Below are 18,824 nucleotides of genomic sequence, written 5' to 3'. Positions count from 1 at the left end.
TCCTCAAATTCACATGCAATTGTAAAGGACTCCAAATAGCTAAAGCAATACTGAAAAGAACTTACACTTTCTGTGGACTGTGGTGGCACATGTCTATAATCCCAGTAACTGGGGAGGTTGAGGCAAGAGGTTTGAAAGTTCAAAGCTAGCCTCAGCAACTTAGCAAGGCCCTAAGCAACTTAGCAAGACCCTGACTCAAAAAATAAAAAAACCCGGGGATGTGGCTCAGTGGTTAACAGTCCCTGGATTCAATGCCTCGTACCAAAAAATAAAAATTTAAAAACCCAACAACAACACCAAACTTCACAATTTCAAAACTCACTATATATGTCTACAGTATTAACAGAGTGTGGCGTTGGCATATGAAAACAAATAGAAATATGGGATATAATTGAGAGTCCGGAAATAAACCATATATATCTATGGCCCATTGATTTTGTACAAGGATGCCAAAAATTTGATGAGGAAAGAGTAATCCTCTTAACACATTGTGCTCAGACAACTGTATATGCACATGTAAAAGAATTCAAAATAGATCTATGATCTAAAAATAGCTAAGCTAAAACCATGATTATTTAGAATAAAACAGAAATTTTCATGAGCTTGAGTTTGGTGATGTATTCTTAGAAATGATACCAAAACATGAAAAAAAAAGCAGATAAATTTGACTTGCTCAGAATTTAAACTTTTTACATCAAAGGATATCATGAAGAAAGTAAAAAGAGTATCCCAGAATAGAAGAAATTATCCTTAACTCATATATCTGTTAAGGTTCTAACATCCAGTACATGTAATAACTCTTACAACTCAAAAAATAAAAAGAAAATACCTACTCCCTCCTCCCGCCCCTGCTTTTCAGTACAAGGGATTGAACCCAGAAGCACTTTGCCACTGAGCCACATCCCCAGCCCTGTTTATTTATTTATTTTATTTTGAAAAAGGATCTTGCTAAGTTGCTTAAGGCCTAAGTTGCTGGGGCTGACAGCGAACTTGGAGTCCTCCTGCCTCAGATTCCTGAGTTGGTGGGATTTCAGGCATCCACTGTGACTGGCCAAACAACCCAGTTTTTTAATGGGCAAATTTCTTGAATGGTCATTTTTCCAAAAATGTAAACAAATGGCCAAAAAACATATGAAAAAAATATTCAACATCATTAGGCATTAGGGAAATGCAAGTCAAAACCATGATGGCACCACTGCACAAACACTAGAATGATTAAGATTAAAATAAGGAAATTTAGTGTTGGCAAGACTGTGGAAAAATTTAAATCCTCCACATTGCTGGTAGGATATAAAATAGTGTCTGTTAATGTAAATGCTGTTCTTTGTTAAATACCAAATTCCCATTGTTTCTTTCTTCATTTTTAAATATATTTTAGTTGTAGATGGACACATGCCTTTACTTTATTAATATTTTTATGTGCCGAGGATGGAATCCAGTGCCTCACACCTGCAAGGTGAGCACTCTACCACTGAGCCACAAGCCCTGCCCTTCAATTGTTTCTTGATAGTATATAGAGAAGCAATTGACTTTTTAAAAAATATATTTATTTTTTAGTTGTAGTTTGACACAATACCTTTATTTCACTTATTTATTTTTATGTGGTGCTGAGGATCGAACCCAGGGTCCCATACATGTGAGACGAGCGCTCTACCACTGAACCACAACCCCAGCCCTGGCAAATGACTTTTGTATATTCACCCTCTATACCAGCAAATTTGCTCTACTATACTTCTTAATTTGATTCTTTGGAATTTTCTATATGGACAATCATATAATCTGCAAACAAACAGTATCATAATACTGTACAGTATAAATTTCCCACTAACCACTGCTTCTGATAACATAACACAAATAAGTTGCATTCCCATGTGGTTGAAATATTCAATTCCTCCAAAGTACATGTATGAAGACTCGAATTGGGTGTCAACATACTTTATATACAAACAGAGAAAAGAAAAATTGTGGTATATACATGTAATAAGAATTGTAATGCAAAAAAAACAAAGTACACGTATAAAGACATGAATTGGCATGAACATACTTTATATACAGATATGAAAAATTGTGCTCTATATGTGTAATGAGAATTGTAATGCATTCTGCTGTTGTGTATTTAAAAAAAATAAAATCAATTAAAAAAAGAAAAAAGAAAATATTCAATTCCCCTTAGACTTCGCTGACCTATTCAGAAGTGTACTATTTCATTCTAGATATTTGGGATTTTTAAACTGTTTCTGTTATTGATTTCCAGGTTCCATTGTAGAAAACACATAGCCCAGAAAGTATCACTGAGACTCAAAGAATGTCAATAAAAACTTCCCAAACTAAACAACAACAACAACAACAAAATCCTGGGTCCTGTTGTGAAGGGTTGTGATAAAGAGAAAAAATGTCCTGGGTGCTATGGTCAAGGGCTATGATCCACAAGGATCCTCAGCAAAGACAGGAGATATACTCAGCAGCTGGATCTGGTGCCTGTTAACCTGGGACAATACTACTGCCTCAATTTCAAAGACAAGGTACTATTTTTTTTTAATGTTTTAAGTTGGGCTGGGGCTATAGCTCAGTGGCAGAGCGCTTGCCTAGCATGCGTGAGGCAATGGGTTTGATCCTCAACACTACATAAAAATTAACAAATAAAATAAAGGCAGTCTGCCCATCCACAACTACAAAATTTTTTTTAAAAAAATGGTTTTTTAGTTGTAGATGAACACAATACCTTTATTTTATTTATTTAGCTGAGGATTGAACCCGGTGCCTCACCTGTGGCAAGTGCTTTGCCACTGACTTATAACCACAGCCCAAGGTACTAATTCTTTTTTGGGGGAGAGGGGTGTACCAGGGATAAAACTCAGGGGAATTCAACCACTGAGACACATCCCCAGCCCAATTTTGTATTTTATTAGAGACAAGAGTATCACTGAGTTGCTTAGCACCTGGCCATTGCTGAAGCTGTCTCTGATCCTCCTCTTTCAGTCTCAGGAACTGCTTGGATTACAGGTGTGTGTCACCACACTAGGCTCCAAGGTACTATTTTTTTGGGGGGCTGGCACTGGGGATTGAACCCCGGGACTTGTGCTTGCTAGGCAAATGCTCTATCAACTGAGCCATATCCCAGCCTTGGTACCAGTTCTTAATTACCAGCTGTTGGCTGTCTCTTTTTGTTAGTCGCAGGGCATGCCAACTGCTGGGGTCCACATGTCTAATGGTGCAGCCACAAAATAGGCACCTAGTTCAGGAAAGGGCTGCAAGGCAGAGCTGAGAGCAGGTGGTGCAGTGGTAGTGAGGAGAGAGGATGGGTCATGCCTGCAGAATAGAGGCTCTGTGTTGCAGCAGCTGGTTACACTCACCTTGGTGGGAAGCCTGAGCTGAGAAAGGGGCTTTGCTCTTTTTCTTTTCTGGTAAATTTGGTAGTGGGGGTGGGAGTAGGGATGAGGAAACCTCCCACTTTTCCACTGAGAGTAATCATATCCCAGCCCCTGTTCATGCTCTCCTCATCATTGCTAGTTGCTGCCTCCCCCCAACACCTGTGGCCACAAGTCTATTTTCATTTTTCTATTTGATCCCAACTTACAAGCATAGTATGAAAGTATCTGTCTGATTGGGTACCCGCTTGTGTTCATGAACACTTTAGTCAACTGGGAAATTAACCTCAAAATTGGAGGGCCCTCTCCCTGCTGCTTTGGTTTTGTCCACCCCCGACCACCTCACTCCCATCTTGCCCTGGCTGCCTCTATCCCTCTATACCTCTCTCAGTGGCTTATAGACTCCAAAGGTCTGCCTCTTTCTATATACTGCCCAAACTTTTTAAAAATTAAATATCTATTTTTTAGGTACATATATTACATTAAAAAAGAACATAACATCACTTCAGCCAAATAAAGGCTGTATGAGTTGTCTACCTTCAGAAAAATCTCTATGACAGACTCTTTCGGGGTTTTATTGGCTATTGAAGTTATTGGGGTCAGGGCTAGGGGAGTCTGTCAAGTTATCAGGTGGTATGGTGCAAAAGGAACCCCAAGCCCAATAAGATCCATATCCATACATATGTCAAGTCCTCATTGGTGAGTTTTGGTAGATACTGGTTACTGGGACTCTCCTTGTACCAGCCCCTTGAATTTTTTCCCCAGGGCCAATCCTGTGCTTGAAGCACTGTTTGCTCGATTTCCCAAGACGCAGGTCTCTCTTCCCTAGCTAAAGATGTTCAATAGTAATGGTGGTCACTCCATGATTTGAGTATGAAGCTTGCCACTTAACTGTTCCGTTGCTTATTTTAAAACTGATGTGTTGGGCTGGGATTGTGGTTCAGTGGTAGAGCGCTCGCCTAGCACCGGAAGAACCTGGGTTCGATCCTCAGCACCACATAAAAATGAAGGCATGGTGTTGTGTCCATCTACACCAAAAAATAAATATTGAAAAAAATAATAAAATAAAAAGTGATGTGTTTTTTTCCCCTTCTTTTTCTTCCTCCTCTCCTTCTCCCCCTCCCTAGCATCAGGGAAAGCAAGATTAACTTTCATCAAGTCCTGTGCTGAACTATTCATGTCCTTCAGCTCAGTGACCACAAGAATGAAAGCTCTGTCAGAAGATGTGCTAACTTGGGAACTGGTATCTGCAGGTCTGAGCAACCACTATTTCAAGGCCATCATCTATGCGTGAATCATGTCTTCAGACAGGCATACCCATAGCCAAGTTCCCAAATTTCTTTTCAAAACTTTTGCAACCCCCCCCCCCCAGGACAGTAGCTCTTGACATTCAAGTCTGCTCTTCTCCTCATTTGCTAGCAAACCAATAAAACTTCTTTTTTCTTTTTGTCAAAACCTTGCCCTCATTATTGTTGCACCAGTGACAAAAACCAAGCTTTCTGCAACGTGATCTTGAACTAGCAGATTAAGTCCAGTACTTATTTTTATCCAAAGTTCTTCTACTTATTTAAAGAAGTCCACCATTGAGCTGGGGTGGTAGAGCACATGCCTAGCATGTGTGAGGCACTGGATTTGATTCTCAGCACTAAATATAAATAAAATAAAGCTACATTGACCACTAGTGTGTGTGTGTGTGTGTGTGTGTGTGTATAATTTTTAAAAAATCACTGTGCTTACTCAAAAAAAAAAACCTTTTTGTAACCTCAAAAGGTCTGAGATACTCAGCAACTAGCTCTGAGTAACAGACAAGTCCTCTATTTTCCTGGACATCTGTAATCACATCTGCAAGATGAGATATAAGCACAAGAATATTCTTAGAGGAGTCATTCAAGCTGGAATGTAAGTCCAGGGTACTAGCAGTTTATTCTCAAAATAAGCTTCTCAACCTTATAATAGTTTTCTTCCTTGAAGTACAAAGGTTTCTTTGCCTGTTCTGTTGTTATTGTTATAATTCTTATTAATATCATTATTATTGGTACTGGTGTTGAACCCAGGGCACCTGTACCAATGAGCTAGCTATATGCTCAGCCTTTTTTATTTTTTGTTTATTTATTTATTTTTTTAATTTTGAGATGGGGGCTAGGGCTGTAGCTCAGTGGTAGAGCGCTTGCATAGAACAGGTGAAGCACTGGATTCGATCCTCAGCACCACATAAAAAGTAAATAAATAAAGTTATAAAAAATGTATTAAGGGGCTGAGGCTGTGATTCAGTGGTAGAGCACTTGCCTAGCATGTGTGAGGCACTGGGTTCCATTCTCAGCACCACATATAAATAAATGAATAAAATAAGGGTCCATACATCTAAAAAATATTTTGAAAAATATATATATTAAAAAAATAAAAACAAATTTTGAGACAGGTTCTTCCTAAATTGCTGAGGGACTTGCTAAATTGTTTTTTTTTATTTTTTTAATATTTATTTTTTAGTTTTCAGCGGACACAACATCTTTGTTGGTATGTGGTGGTGAGGATCAAACCCAGGCTGCACACATGCCGGACGAGAGCACTACGGCTTGAGCCACATCCCCAGCCCTACCTTGCTAAATTGTTGAAGCTGGCTTTGAACAATCCTCTTGCCTCAGCCTCCCAAGTTGCTGTAATTACAGGTGTGGGCCACTGTGCCCAGCTGAATTTTTCTTTTACAAGATGATATCTTACTAGGCTTGGGTTGTGGCTCAGTGGTAAAGTGCTTGCCTAGCATGCACTGGGTTCAATTCTCAGCACCACATATAAATAAATAAAATAAAGGTTCATCAACGTCTAAAAAAATATTTTAAAAAAAGATGGTATCTTACTGTATTGACCAGGCTGGTCTCAAACTCATGAACTCAAGTAACACTCCTGCGTCAGCCTCCCAAAGAGCTGATACAATAGGCATGTTCTGCCATGCTTGGCTTAAAGAAAAAAAAAATTGTTTTCATTTTTTAGTTGTAGATTGACCAAAATACCTTTGTTTTATTCAGTTATTTTTACGTGGTGTTGAGGATAGAACCCAGTGCCTCACATATGCTAGGCAAGAACCCTAACACTGAGCTATAACCACAGCCCCAATTTTTTATTTTTTGTTTTGGGGAGTCCTGGGGATTGAACCCAAGGCACTTTGCTACTCTGCTGCATTCCCAGTGCATATATATATATATATATATATATATATATATATATATATATGTCAGTGTACCTTTATTTATTTATTTACTTACTTATTTTCAATGCTGAGGATCAAATCCAGCATCTCACACATGCCAGGCAAGTGCTCTACCACTGAGCCACAACCCAGCCGTCCCAGTGCTTTTTTAATTTTTTTACTTTGAAACAGGATCTTGCTAAACTGCTGAGGTTGGCCTTGAACTTGGGATCCTGCTGCCTAAGCCACCCAAGCCACAGGTATTGTGCTAAGTATTTTCTGAATATTAACTAATATATCTTTGCCACAACATGATCCTGCATAAGCAATCCATTGTAAGCAACACCAAGCAGCGGTACCAGAGATCGAACCCAGGGACACTTAAGCACCCAACCACATTCCTAGCACTTATTTTTTAATTTATATTTTGAGTCAGGGTCTCACTAAGTGTCTTAGGTCCTCACTGAGTTGCCAAGGCTGGCTTTGGAACCCACCATCCTCCCGAGCTCCTCAGATTCCAGGCATGCATCACCACACCCGGGTCAGCCTGATAATTCTTGAATGTGACCAGCACTACTCAAAGTTTTACACCTGGACTCTGTCATGGATTCGATACTGAAAATGGGCAGCATTTAGACTTCCTCAAGGGACTCAAAGGGTTTCCCACAGAGTGGGCCTCTTGACCCAGAATGCTTTGCGAACCAGGCCCAAGATGCCGCTGCAGCACTTCTGGGAGCTTGGCTTTGCTTGCAGTTTCCCTGTGGGAACTCTGAGCAAGCCACCCGCTAGCGGGTCAGGTCAAGTGAATTCCTCTCTCGTGCCACATGGTGAATTACAGATGGCACGGTGGCCCTGAGGTATTCTCCAGATGTTCACACAGGGGCACCTGTGGTTAGAATGAGCTCTCATCCTCTACAAAGTCCCTTTGGAAGGCCATTTGTAGTTCATTTGTGGTTAGTCATCTAAGAGGCCAATCTGGCCCCCATTCTGCACACACCTGAGGTTGGCACAATTCTCCACACAGTCTTTCTTTGTGGTCCCGCCCCATTACTTCGTGCCTAACTAGCCCCGCCCATCACAACTGGCGGCAAACATGCAGCCAATAGCAGTCCTCAAAAGAGTAGCGCGTGCACGTCGAACGTGCCGTAAACCCGTGGCCAATACAAATCTCTAGGGCTAGCTCCACCCTGAGTCACCGCTCTATTCTGTTGCTGGCCAAAGTGCGCTTGTAGAGGCCAGCTGGGACCTGTTGTATTGCAGCCATGGCAAACTGGTACCAGTACCATGACCCCAACTATTATGGTCTGGGGGCTTATAATACAGAAATAGCAGCTGAAGCAGAGGAAAGTGTAGCAGCGGCAGCTGCAGAGGATGTGCCGACCCCCGCTGCAGGTGGCCACTTCCGTGAAGGAGCTATAGGCCTCATGGAAGACGTGATTCAAAAAGGTTACCTCAACCACGAGGGCGCTGTTAACCACCGAGGCATTGACTACCTTGAGGCCAATGGTGGCAAGCAGCAGCCCATGCAGCAGCAGCAGCCCCGGCAGGAGCAACAGGCTGGACAGTCTGCAAACGAGACTGCTACGGTTCCGCAGCCCGGGGGTACCCGTCCACGAATCCAATACAAGTTCTCGAAGTGGCAGTTGCAGGAACTGGAAAGTGTTTTCCAAGTTACTCAATACCCTGACATGGCCACCAGGTAGGTGACTGGCTTGAGAGGGTCTAAAGTCTCCAGGGGTTCAGGTTCTTTTTGGAGTCACTTTTCTCTCTCTGGCCCTTATTCTGCCCTACCCACCTTGAACAAAAGCCCTTGGGCTCTTCACCTGCCTTTCTGCTCTGTGCAGGTTACCTTGTGGGATTCAGGTCAATTTTTTCATGCAGTATTGTCATGAATTAAGTCTGGACATAGGTTGGTGGCTGCTCCTTTTGGTTTTTGTTTTCAAATTGTGGTAAAATACAAAAACAAATTTAGCATCTAAACCACTTTTGAAGTGTGGCCTTCAGCAGCCTTAAGTATTTGCATTGTTGTGGGACAGAACTCCAGAAACATCCAAATGTGGACAAAATGAAACTCTGTACCGTTAAACACCTCCCCTCCCCAGCGCCCTGTAACTACCATTCTTTTTTATTCTATGAATTTGACTCCTCTGGGCACCTCATATAAGTGAAATCATGTAGCATTTGTCTCTTAGTGATTGCCTTATATCTTTTTGTGTAATGTCCTTAAGGTTTAATCATGTTGTAGCATGTGTTGGAATGTCCTTCCTTTTTAAGGCTGAGTAATATTCCATTATATGGATGTATTTCATTTGTTTGAGCATTTATGTGGAAGGCAAATGGGATGTTTTTTTTTCATGTGGCTCTTATGAATAGGGCTGCTGTGAACATAGGTGGACAAATATCCAACTCCAGGTTTTCATTTCTTTGGGGTGTATACCCAGAAATGGATTTGGTATATCCTATGAAAAGTCCATGTTTGATGTTTTTATGCTTTTATGATTGCATCATAATGATACATGATAGTTGTGTTAATTTTGACATAATCATACATGCATGAAATTTAATTTGTTTAATTTCAGTCCAGGGTGCCTCCTTTTTACCTCCTTCCTCCCTCCCTCTATGTTAATTATAGATTTTGTAGTCATTTTTATTCTATAACACAGTGAGTTACAATTATGTCTTGCCCACTGAGCTGTTATTGTCACCTTAAATTTTGTGATGAGGTAAACCCATTTCTTTTTCTTTCTTTTTTTTTTGAATTCATGTTTTTATTGATGTTTTCTACATTACATAGTTACAGATGCTTATTTTTTTGCCATTATACATGTACTCCTTTTTTGCATTACAATTCTTAATACACATATATACCAAAATTTTTCATATCTCTGTTTGTATATAAGATTTGTTGGCACCAAATTCAAGTCTTCATACATGTAGTTTGTACAATGATGACATCACTATCCTTGCTAATCACCTTTCCTTCCCTATTTAAAATTAATCTAATCCTCCCATGCTCTCCCTCCCTACCCCACTTTGAGTCTCCCCCTTATATCAAAGAAAACATTCAGCATTTGCTTTTTGGGGATTGGCTAACTTCACTTAGCATTATCTTCTCCAACGTCATCCATTCACCTTCAAATGCCATGATTTGGGGTTTTTTTCGTGCTGAGTAATATTCCATTGTGTATAAATGCCAAATTTTTTTATCCATTCATCCACTGAAGGACATCTAGGTTGGCTCCACAGTTTAGCTATTATGAATTGTGCTGCTATAAACATTGATGTGGCTGTGTCCCTGTAGTATGCTGTTTTTAAGTCATTTGGGTATAGTCTGAGAAGAGGAATAGCTGGGTCAAACGGTGGTTCCATTCCCAGCTTTGCAAGGAATCTCCATACTGCTTTCCAAATTGGCCGCACCAATTTGCAGTCCCACCAGCAATGTATGAGTGTGCCTTTTCCCCCACATCCTCGCCAACATTTGTTGTTGTTTGTCTTCATAATAGCTGCCATTCTGACTGGAATGAGAGGATATCTTAGAGTAGTTTTGATTTGCATTTCTCTGATTGCTAGAGATGATGAGCATTTTTTCATATATTTGTTGATGGATTATATATCCTCTTCTGAGAAGTGTCTGTTCAGGTCCTTGGCCCATTTATTGATTGGATTATTTGTTTTTTTTTATGTTTAGCTTGTTGAGTTCTTTATATACCTAGAGATTAGTGCTCTATCTTATGTGTGAGGGGTAAAAATTTGCTCCCAGGATGTAGGCTCTCTGTTCACCTTATATTTTGTTTCCTTTGCTGAGAAAAAAACTTTTTAGTTTGATTCCATCCCATTTATTGATTCTTGGTTTTAATTCTTGTGCTATAGGAGTCTTATTAAGGAAGTTGGGGCCTAATCCAACATGATGAAGATTAAGGCCTACTTTTTCTTCTGTTAGACGTAGAGTCTCTGGTTTAATTCCTAGATTTTTTTTTTTTAGAGAGAGAGAGAGAGAGAGATTTTTTAATATTTATTTTTTAGTTTTCGGTGGACACAACATCTTTATTTTATTTTTATGTGGTGCTGAGGATCGAACCCAGTGCCCCGCACATGCCAGGCAAGCACGCTACCGCTTGAGCCACATCCCCAGCCCTAATTCCTAGATTCTTGGTCCATTTTGAGTTGAGTTTTGTGCATGGTGAGAGATAGGGGTTCAATTTCATTTTATTGCCTATGGATTTCCAGTTTTCCCAGCTCCATTTGTTGAAGATGCTATCTTTTCTCCAGTGCATGTTTTTGGCACCTTTGTCCAATATAAGATAATTATAACTTTATGGGTTAGTCTCTGTGTTCTCTATTCTGTACCATTGGTCTGAGGTAAACCTATTTCTAATGTGAAAATTTTCCAGGGAGTTACGGAAAAGTATACTTGAGGAGTTGTGAAGGGAGATTATAATTTTAATTTAAGCACAGAATGCACATGCTATATTATATTTTATCCACAATACTGAATACTGAATGTCTGTTGTTTTCTCTCCTCAGAAAGGGACTTGCAAGATGCATCAATGTGACTGACACTAAAGTGCAGGTTAGTAAATCTGAAAAAAGCAATTTGTGAGGGAAGTCATACTAAAACCTGCTTCAGTATGTGCAAAGCTCTGGCCTTGACATTTTTTTTAATTAAAATATTTTTAATTTTTAAAATATTTCATTAGGGCTGGGGCTGGGGCTCAGCTGTAGCGCACTTGCCTGGCATGTGTGAGGCACTGGGTTCGATTCTCAGCACCATGTGTAAATAAATAAAATAAAGGTCTATCAACAACTAAAAAAATTTTAGAAATAAATAAAATATTTCATTATAAGTATATATAATAATGGGGTTCATTTTAATATAATCAAACATGCAGATATTTTAAGTTGGTGTTATTTTAATTGTCTTGCTGAAGTAGACTAACTAATATTGAACTTTGGAGTTTCAGTGAATGGAAAATAGGATGATAAATGTGAGCTTGTACTGGTGCGGCGGTGCACACCTGTAATCCCAGTGCCTTGGGAGGCTGAGGCAGGAAGATTGTGAGTTCAAAGCAAGCCTTTGCAACTTAGTGAGGCCCTGTGCAACTCAGCAAGAACCTGTCAGTAAATAAAATACAAAAAAGGGCTGGGGATGTTGCTCAGTGTTTAAGTGCCCCTGGTTTCAACCCTCAGTACCAAAACAAAAAAAAAGTGAATTTGTGGTTCTTTCCCATTACCAGAGGGAATATTAGTTCCTCAAGGAAACAACAACAACAAAAAAACCTACTTCTGCATTTCTGTGTACAAAATTATATATAAATAAAATGTACATGTATAATTACATATATAGTAAGTATATATAGATACATATTCAAAAATAAAGTTCATCTTCTACCTTGCCATCCATTGTGAGGAGTAAGGATGGGCCTAGGTTTGACCTTGGATGTATTCAAATTTATGGAGAGAATTAAGAGAGGGAGGGCTAGGGATATAGCTCAGTTGGTAGAGTGCTTGTCTCACATGCACAAGGCCCTGGGTTAATCTCCAGTGCCACAAAAAAGAGAGAGAGAAAGAGAGGGGGAGAGGGAGAAGAGAGAATTAAGAGACTTGTACTAAATTATTTGAACCAAGTATAAGCCCTAAGTTTGCTGAATGAATATATAAATGCTGTGATGAGAATAATTCATTGAAAGCACACACTCTATATTTAAGTAGCATAGATTAAGCTGAGACTGATGGGGGAAGCTACCTGAAAAGCACAAGTGCCTAGTTCTTCTACTTGTGTTTGTACATGTTGATAAAGTGACAGACAGGGGCAGCCCTCAATTTTAATTTTCTTGTATTCTGTGACATATCTACCTGAAAACATTACCCAAATGGTAATATTATGGTAGCAATAGGGCAAAGGTTTGCAAAAGTTGGGAAATTTGTCCAAAGAGTGACTCAACAAAAAAAATACTGAGTTAATTTCACTTTAGCTAAGAAGGACAAAAATGTTCAAGAACAAAATTTGCATATGGTTAAAATAAACCTTGTAGCTTCCACAATAAGTGCATAAGTGGCCTTCAGTCAATATTTTCTAAGATGTATTTTTCTATTTTGGTGGTAGTATTTTGAAGAGGTGGGTTGTGTGGAATATCTTTTCCCAAACATAGCCCTCATTTTAGTGTAAATTTCTACCTGTCCTGGTTTGAAATGCATACATAAATCTTGAATCAATCTCTCTCTCTCTCTCTCTCTCTCTCTCTCTCTCTCTCTCTCGTACTGGGGATTGAACTCAGGGGCACTCCACCACTGAGCCACATCCCCAGCCCTATTTTGTATTTTATTTAGAGACAGAGTCTCACTGAGTTGCTTAGCACTTCACTTTTGCTGAGGCTGGCTTTGAACTCACAATCTTCCTGCCTCAGCCTCCCAAGCTGCTGGGTTTATAGGCGTGTACCACCGTGCCCTGCTATTTTTCTCTTTTTGTGGTTCTATTTTAAATTTAGGTGTTGTGAAATAGGTTTGAGGGTGTGGCCCTCTTTTCAGGGTATCTGTATTAATTACAGATATTTTTCATTCCTTCAGGCAGTAATGACTCATATGTAGGCAGGTCGTGTTGTCAAACAGTGGCTACACAAGAACAAAAACCAAGTGATAAATGCAAAAAAGGAAACGTCAGGATGACCTTATTAGCTTTTTTGCAGCGTGCATGTGTGAGTGCAGTGATGGAAACAGGCTGTGGACATGATGGTGGGTGCCCAGAAAAGTAGCTTCACAAAGCAAGCCACTGAGCACTGGTGTACTAATTAATGCCACATGCCAGGCTCCACAGTCAAGCCTGGCTCAGGTGGGAGAAGTTGGGAAGTGGTTGTGAGCATTTCTTAGGGTGGTAAGGCAAAGTCAGAAGAAAAGAAAATCTCAAGGTTTGATGAGTTGCTTTTGCCTTCCCTGGATCACATGTCTCTCTGTGGAGTTCTAAAGGGAACTTGAGCTACAGGAGACAAAGGAGGGAAAAGTCTAAATGTTATCCATTTCCAAATTCTGTCCCATTAATTTCCCAGAGAAACTCAGTACATGGTTTCCCCTTCTCTTTTAGGAAACCAATCTTAGAATTACAGACCTAATATCAGCCCATGCCCCCAACACACTATGGGCTTTGGTTTTTATAGAGGTTTGGTCTATGTTACTTTACAGAGGACATATTCCAATAAAGTGCCTGAGGAGTTCCCAGAGAGAAGGGGGAACTTGACTCAGGACCAGTGGGGTTCTTGGCATTTGTGTTGGGAAAGAATTTCAGCACATGCCAAGGAAAGGCATAGACAGATTTATTTAGGAAACGTAGATACACTGAACATGGGCTTTTCAAACATGGAGCCATTCCCCTCCATCCTACTTTAAATAGGATCCACATGTTGTGGTGTCTTAATGTCCCCACACATAGGATAAAACTATTCCTAGTGAGGATAGCTGGACAGACCAATAGCTGTCAGGATGCAGAATGTGCTTTATCTGATTAAAAGGCATGCAATTAGAATCATGGACCTGGAGCAACTCACAAGCTAGACCTGCATCCAATCCATGCAAGAAACCAATAAAGAATATTAAAATTGGGAGAATAGCTGAGTGCTGTGGTGCAGGCCTGTAATCCCAGTGACTCAGGAGGATGGCAAGTTCCTAGACAGCCTCCGCAATTTAGCTAGTTCCTGTCTCAAAAATTTCTAAAAAGTGCCAGGAATGTATCTCCATTGAAAAACACCAATGGGTTCAATCCCCATTATCAAAAAATAAAATAGAGGAGAGAGAGCCAAAGTACTTGGCATCTTCTTCTTTTTTTTTAGAGAGAATTTTATTTTTAATATTTATTTTTTAGTTCTCGGCGGACACAACATCTTTGTTGGTATGTGGTGCTGAGGATCGAACCCGGGCCACACGCACTCCAGGCAAGCACGCTACCAGTTGAGCCACATCCCCAGCCCTAGTACTTGGCATCTTCTAGAGCAGGGCTAGACCTGGTGCACAGTAAGGGTGAGCTAGCCAGGCATGGTGGTGCATACCTGTAATCCCAGCAGCTTGGGAGGCTGAGACAGAAGGATTGTGAGTTCAAAGCGTGCCTCAACAGTGGCTAAGCAACTCAGTGAAACCCTGTGTCTAAATAAAATACAAAATAGGACTGGTGGTGTAGTTCAGTGATTGAGTGCCCCTGAGTTCAATTCCCAGTACCCCCTCCCAACAAAAAGGGTGAACTAAAGGAGGGGGTGTAGGGTGTTAGACATGGAACCCAGGACCTCAGGTACAGCAAGGCAAGTGCTCCCCTATTGAGCTAAAGCCCTAAGCTTAGAAGGTATTTAAACAATAACACAACAGCCTCTGGAGATGGGCATATAGCTCAGTGCAAGAGCATTTCCCTAGCATATGTGAGGCTTGGAGTTCCATTCCCTGCAGGAATAGTTTCTACAGTACAGTTTAAAATCTAAGTGAACTATAATGCTGAATGGGTTTTTTTTTTTTTTCGAATTATGACATTTACTATTCAATATACTAAACCAATCAATACCTTTTCCTCTCTTATTGCAGGTTTGGTTTAACAACAGGAGAGCCAAATATAGGAAACATCAGAGGAAATTAATGCTTGAAGATGCATCATCTAGTTCCCAGGACCACATGTTCCTGGCAAACATGAAAAATAACTAGAATGCCATCTTTCAAGAGCCAGAGTAGAGATGGGTTTACCTGTTGCAACTGATACATGGGCTATTGTTGATGCCCAAGACACTTATATTAGCAATAAAGCACTTATATTAGCACTTATATTAGCAATAAAGAAGTGAGTTATCAATATATTTGTTTTCATGTGCATGCTGAGGTATTTAAAATGTGATGTGAATTTTTCCAGGAGGGACTGTAAGGTCAGGCAGCAGCGAATCAAAAGGAGGCAGATTTAAAAAGGCCGCTGATAGAGGCTTTATTGAGATTTCACTCCCGGGCAGTACCCTCAGACCAACATATTTGGTCTAAGGAGAAGCGCAGGGGGCTTGACCAGACTGGAACTTTTACTGGGCTGAAGGCAGGGTTTGAGACAGGAAAAAAGGGTTTTTAGAGTCCCTTGTCCTATTGGGGTTGGTTGGGGGAGCTGGCTAAGATCCAGGATTGGCTAGGAAACCACACTGATTGACAGGTGGTTCTATCAGTGCCTGATTGGAATTTTTTCACACGTGCGGGTTGCTTGGTGCTTTGTTCCTAAGCCACCTCCATCGAACTGACAGGGATGTTTCAGCATAATAACAAGGAGTTTTTCTTTCATGAGGTGACATGCCTGGGTCACCATCAGTAGGCCCTGCACTTCACCTTTTCCCAAGTTTCATGGGGGTCCACACTGATCCATATATTCATCTATGTTCCCTTTCCCATCATGCCATTGTCACCCCCACTCTGTTTAAATACCTTCTAAGCTTAGGGCTTTAGCTCAATAGGGGAGCACTTGCCTTGCTGTACCTGAGGCCCTGGGTTCCATCTCAGGAGGAGCAGAACCTCTAAATGTGCAAGGAGGGGCAGGCCAAGTCTCTAGCAAGAGAACAGTGTGTCTTCACGGAGGGCCAAGTTCCAGCCATGCTGATGAGTTCACTGTGAATCCTGGCCTGAGAAATTCCCTAAAGGGCAACTCACAGGATTTATGGGAAGGTGGCAACTGAACATTCATGTTGTTAGCTCCAAACTGTTCACTGCCCTCCATTTTTTTAAAGTGTTTTTTTTTTTAATTTATTTATTTTTTATTTTTTTATTGTTGGTCATTCAAAACATTACATAGTTCTTAATATATCATATTTCATTAAAGTTTTTTTAATATTTATTTTTTAGGCGTAGATGGACACAACACAATGCCTTTATTTTTATGTGGTGCTGAGGATCGAAGCCCGGTCCCACCCATGCTAGGCGAGCGCTCTACCACTGAGCCACAATCCCAGCCCCTCACTGCCCCCTATTTTTGTGGTGCACATGGCCACTAGCAGCTGTTGCCCAGAGGTCCTGCTGCTTCCAAAGAAACAAAATTCAAACTCATGGAGGCCAGGTAGGAGGAGGAAGGAGGAGCAGAACCAGTAGGAAGGGAGAGGTCCCCAAGAGTCCAATGATATTCCAAATTTTCCTCAGCCAAATCATGCCTTAAAAAGGAAGTAGACAGAACTGGCAGAATATATAGTCAGTAGGGGCTCAATAAGGAGGTTTAAGTTAGCTGAAATGTTCCCATGGGAGAAACAGGATCAAATAAAATAGAAAGGCCTCATAAAGACCAAGGGAAACATTTTCCAGCTCAGGAATTTCCCCACTTAAGGCAGTCAGGAAGGGCTGGGGTTGTAGCTCAGTGGTAGAGTGCTTGCCTCACATGTGTGAGGTGCTGGGTTCAATCCTCAATACCACATACAAATAAGTAAATAAAATAAAGATACTGGGTTCATCTAAAACTGAAAAAAAAAATTTTAAAAAGGCCTAGAAGAGGCCTTCTAGCCCAACTTCAGAGGGTACTCAAAATCTTAGTCATCAAATCTGTCCTTTCCATCTTTAACAGAAGTTTGCCTGGAGCAATGGGTCCCACACCTCCAGGAGTGGAGGAAAAAAAAGCTTCAAATGTGCATCTGCAGAGTCCTGGGTGAGAGGTCCAGGAGTCCAATGATCAGTCTGATTTTACCTAAGTCATGGCATCTGTTAAATTTTTGTGTTTGCTACAGATGGAAAGGAAGACTTCAGTCAAAGGCAAACATCAAGATAGACATAGGGGGACTGGGAATGTGGCTCAGCAGTAGCGTGCTTGCCTAGCATGTATGAGGCGCAGGGTTCGATCCTCAGCACCACATAAAAATAAAGAGGTTGGGGATGTGGTTCAAGTGAGGCACTGGGTTCGACAACAAAAGCCAGGGGATAAAAATATGAAAAAAAATTAAAAGCCATCAACGTTTTTATTTCATTGAGTTTGAATAATGCCAGATAAACTTGAACTTCCAGATAAAGCACAGGACTGACAAATAAATTTGAAATTCAGATAAATAATGATTAATATTTTTATAATTCCCTCACAAATATTGGTTGGGATAAGCTTATTCCAAAATGCATTTTTTTCTGCAATACAAATTTAATGTGAGCTATGTATTTTTGTTTTATTTGCTTAATCTTGCAACAGTAAAATAAAGATATTGTCAGTTACTTAGAGAATTTTAAAATAATCTGTCCTTTTTCTTGGTAACCAATTGTGACTTTTCTTTAATCCAGGAGTAAGTCAGACAATACATGCACTTCAATTTGGACCATTGCCCCCACTGCAGGTACACACACTCAGCATCCAAATTTTATACATCTCAAAAATTCTCTCTGCTGATGTTACCAAAAGCTCAGTCCTTGTCCCCAATGAGGATATGGTTTTGAAAAAAAGGAAAAATAAGTTTTACTGCTTTGTTAGCAAAGGAGAAACACAGGGCACTGTGGTCACAGAAGCTGTGATTCTTTTGTGATTTTGGAATAAGCTTATCCCAACCTTTGGGGGTGGGTGGGACATGACCCCAGGATTTTTAAAGAGGTGAATCAAATGCTACATTCTAGGTGGGGCCCTGAGATTAGGGTGTGTGTTTGCAATTCACTTGTTAATTTGGAAACTGGCCATTTCTCAGGTCTTCTGGGCCATCCCTGAAGTCTGAATTACTGTGTTCCTTTGGTGGGTGTGTGCTTAAGGGGCCTATGATGGGATAGAGGCTGGGAGGGGGGGGTAGGGAGAGGGAGAAGAGGAAAAAAACTGTTCATTTTGAAACAAGTCTCAGAGGCAGAGCCGTAACTATATTCAAAATGTTCCATGGACCACTGTTGCACTTCGTAGTTTTCCATCCACTGAGCCACATCGTTCTCCTTGGAAATTAATTCTCATTTAGTCATGCTGTATTAAAGCTGAGCCCAATCTCTCCCCACACTGCAAGACCCACTGCAGCAATCTGTATAGCTGTTTTCCCACCCATATCACTCCATGGGACCCTGGCAGATCACTGTTTCTGGACCTATGGGGAGGCTCTGCAGCAGCCTCTGCCCATCCCTGTCCCTGGGCTCCCCCTTCCTCCCTAAGCCTTTTTTTAAATATATAAACACAATACCTTTATTTTATTTATTTTTAATATTTTATTTTTTAGTTTTAGATAGATACAATCTTTATTTTTATGTGGTGCTGCCAATCCTGGTTGTTTTATTAGCTTTGAGACGGTGGGCAAACAATTCCTCTTCTTTAAATGGGGATACTAGTACCTCATTATTAGGAAATCCTA

The 18,824-nt window shown here is 40.6% G+C and overlaps 1 protein-coding gene across 1 annotated transcript; it reads left to right on the top strand.

Moving 5' to 3' along the window:
- Window positions 1–7,814: 7,814 nt before the first annotated feature.
- On the top strand, window positions 7,815–15,222 carry LOC308639530 (rhox homeobox family member 1-like; the record flags this gene model as incomplete). Its single annotated transcript, XM_081277744.1, has 3 exons — window positions 7,815–8,251; window positions 11,077–11,122; window positions 15,106–15,222. 3 exons carry the CDS (start codon window positions 7,815–7,817, stop codon window positions 15,220–15,222), a joined length of 600 nt encoding a protein of 199 aa, XP_081133870.1.
- Between the last annotated feature and the right edge of the window lie 3,602 nt (window positions 15,223–18,824).

This window comes from Spermophilus citellus (genome assembly GCF_964194105.1).
Source record: "Spermophilus citellus genome assembly, chromosome: X".
NCBI lineage: Eukaryota > Metazoa > Chordata > Mammalia > Rodentia > Sciuridae > Spermophilus > Spermophilus citellus.
This window is presented reverse-complemented; position numbering and strand designations above follow the sequence as displayed.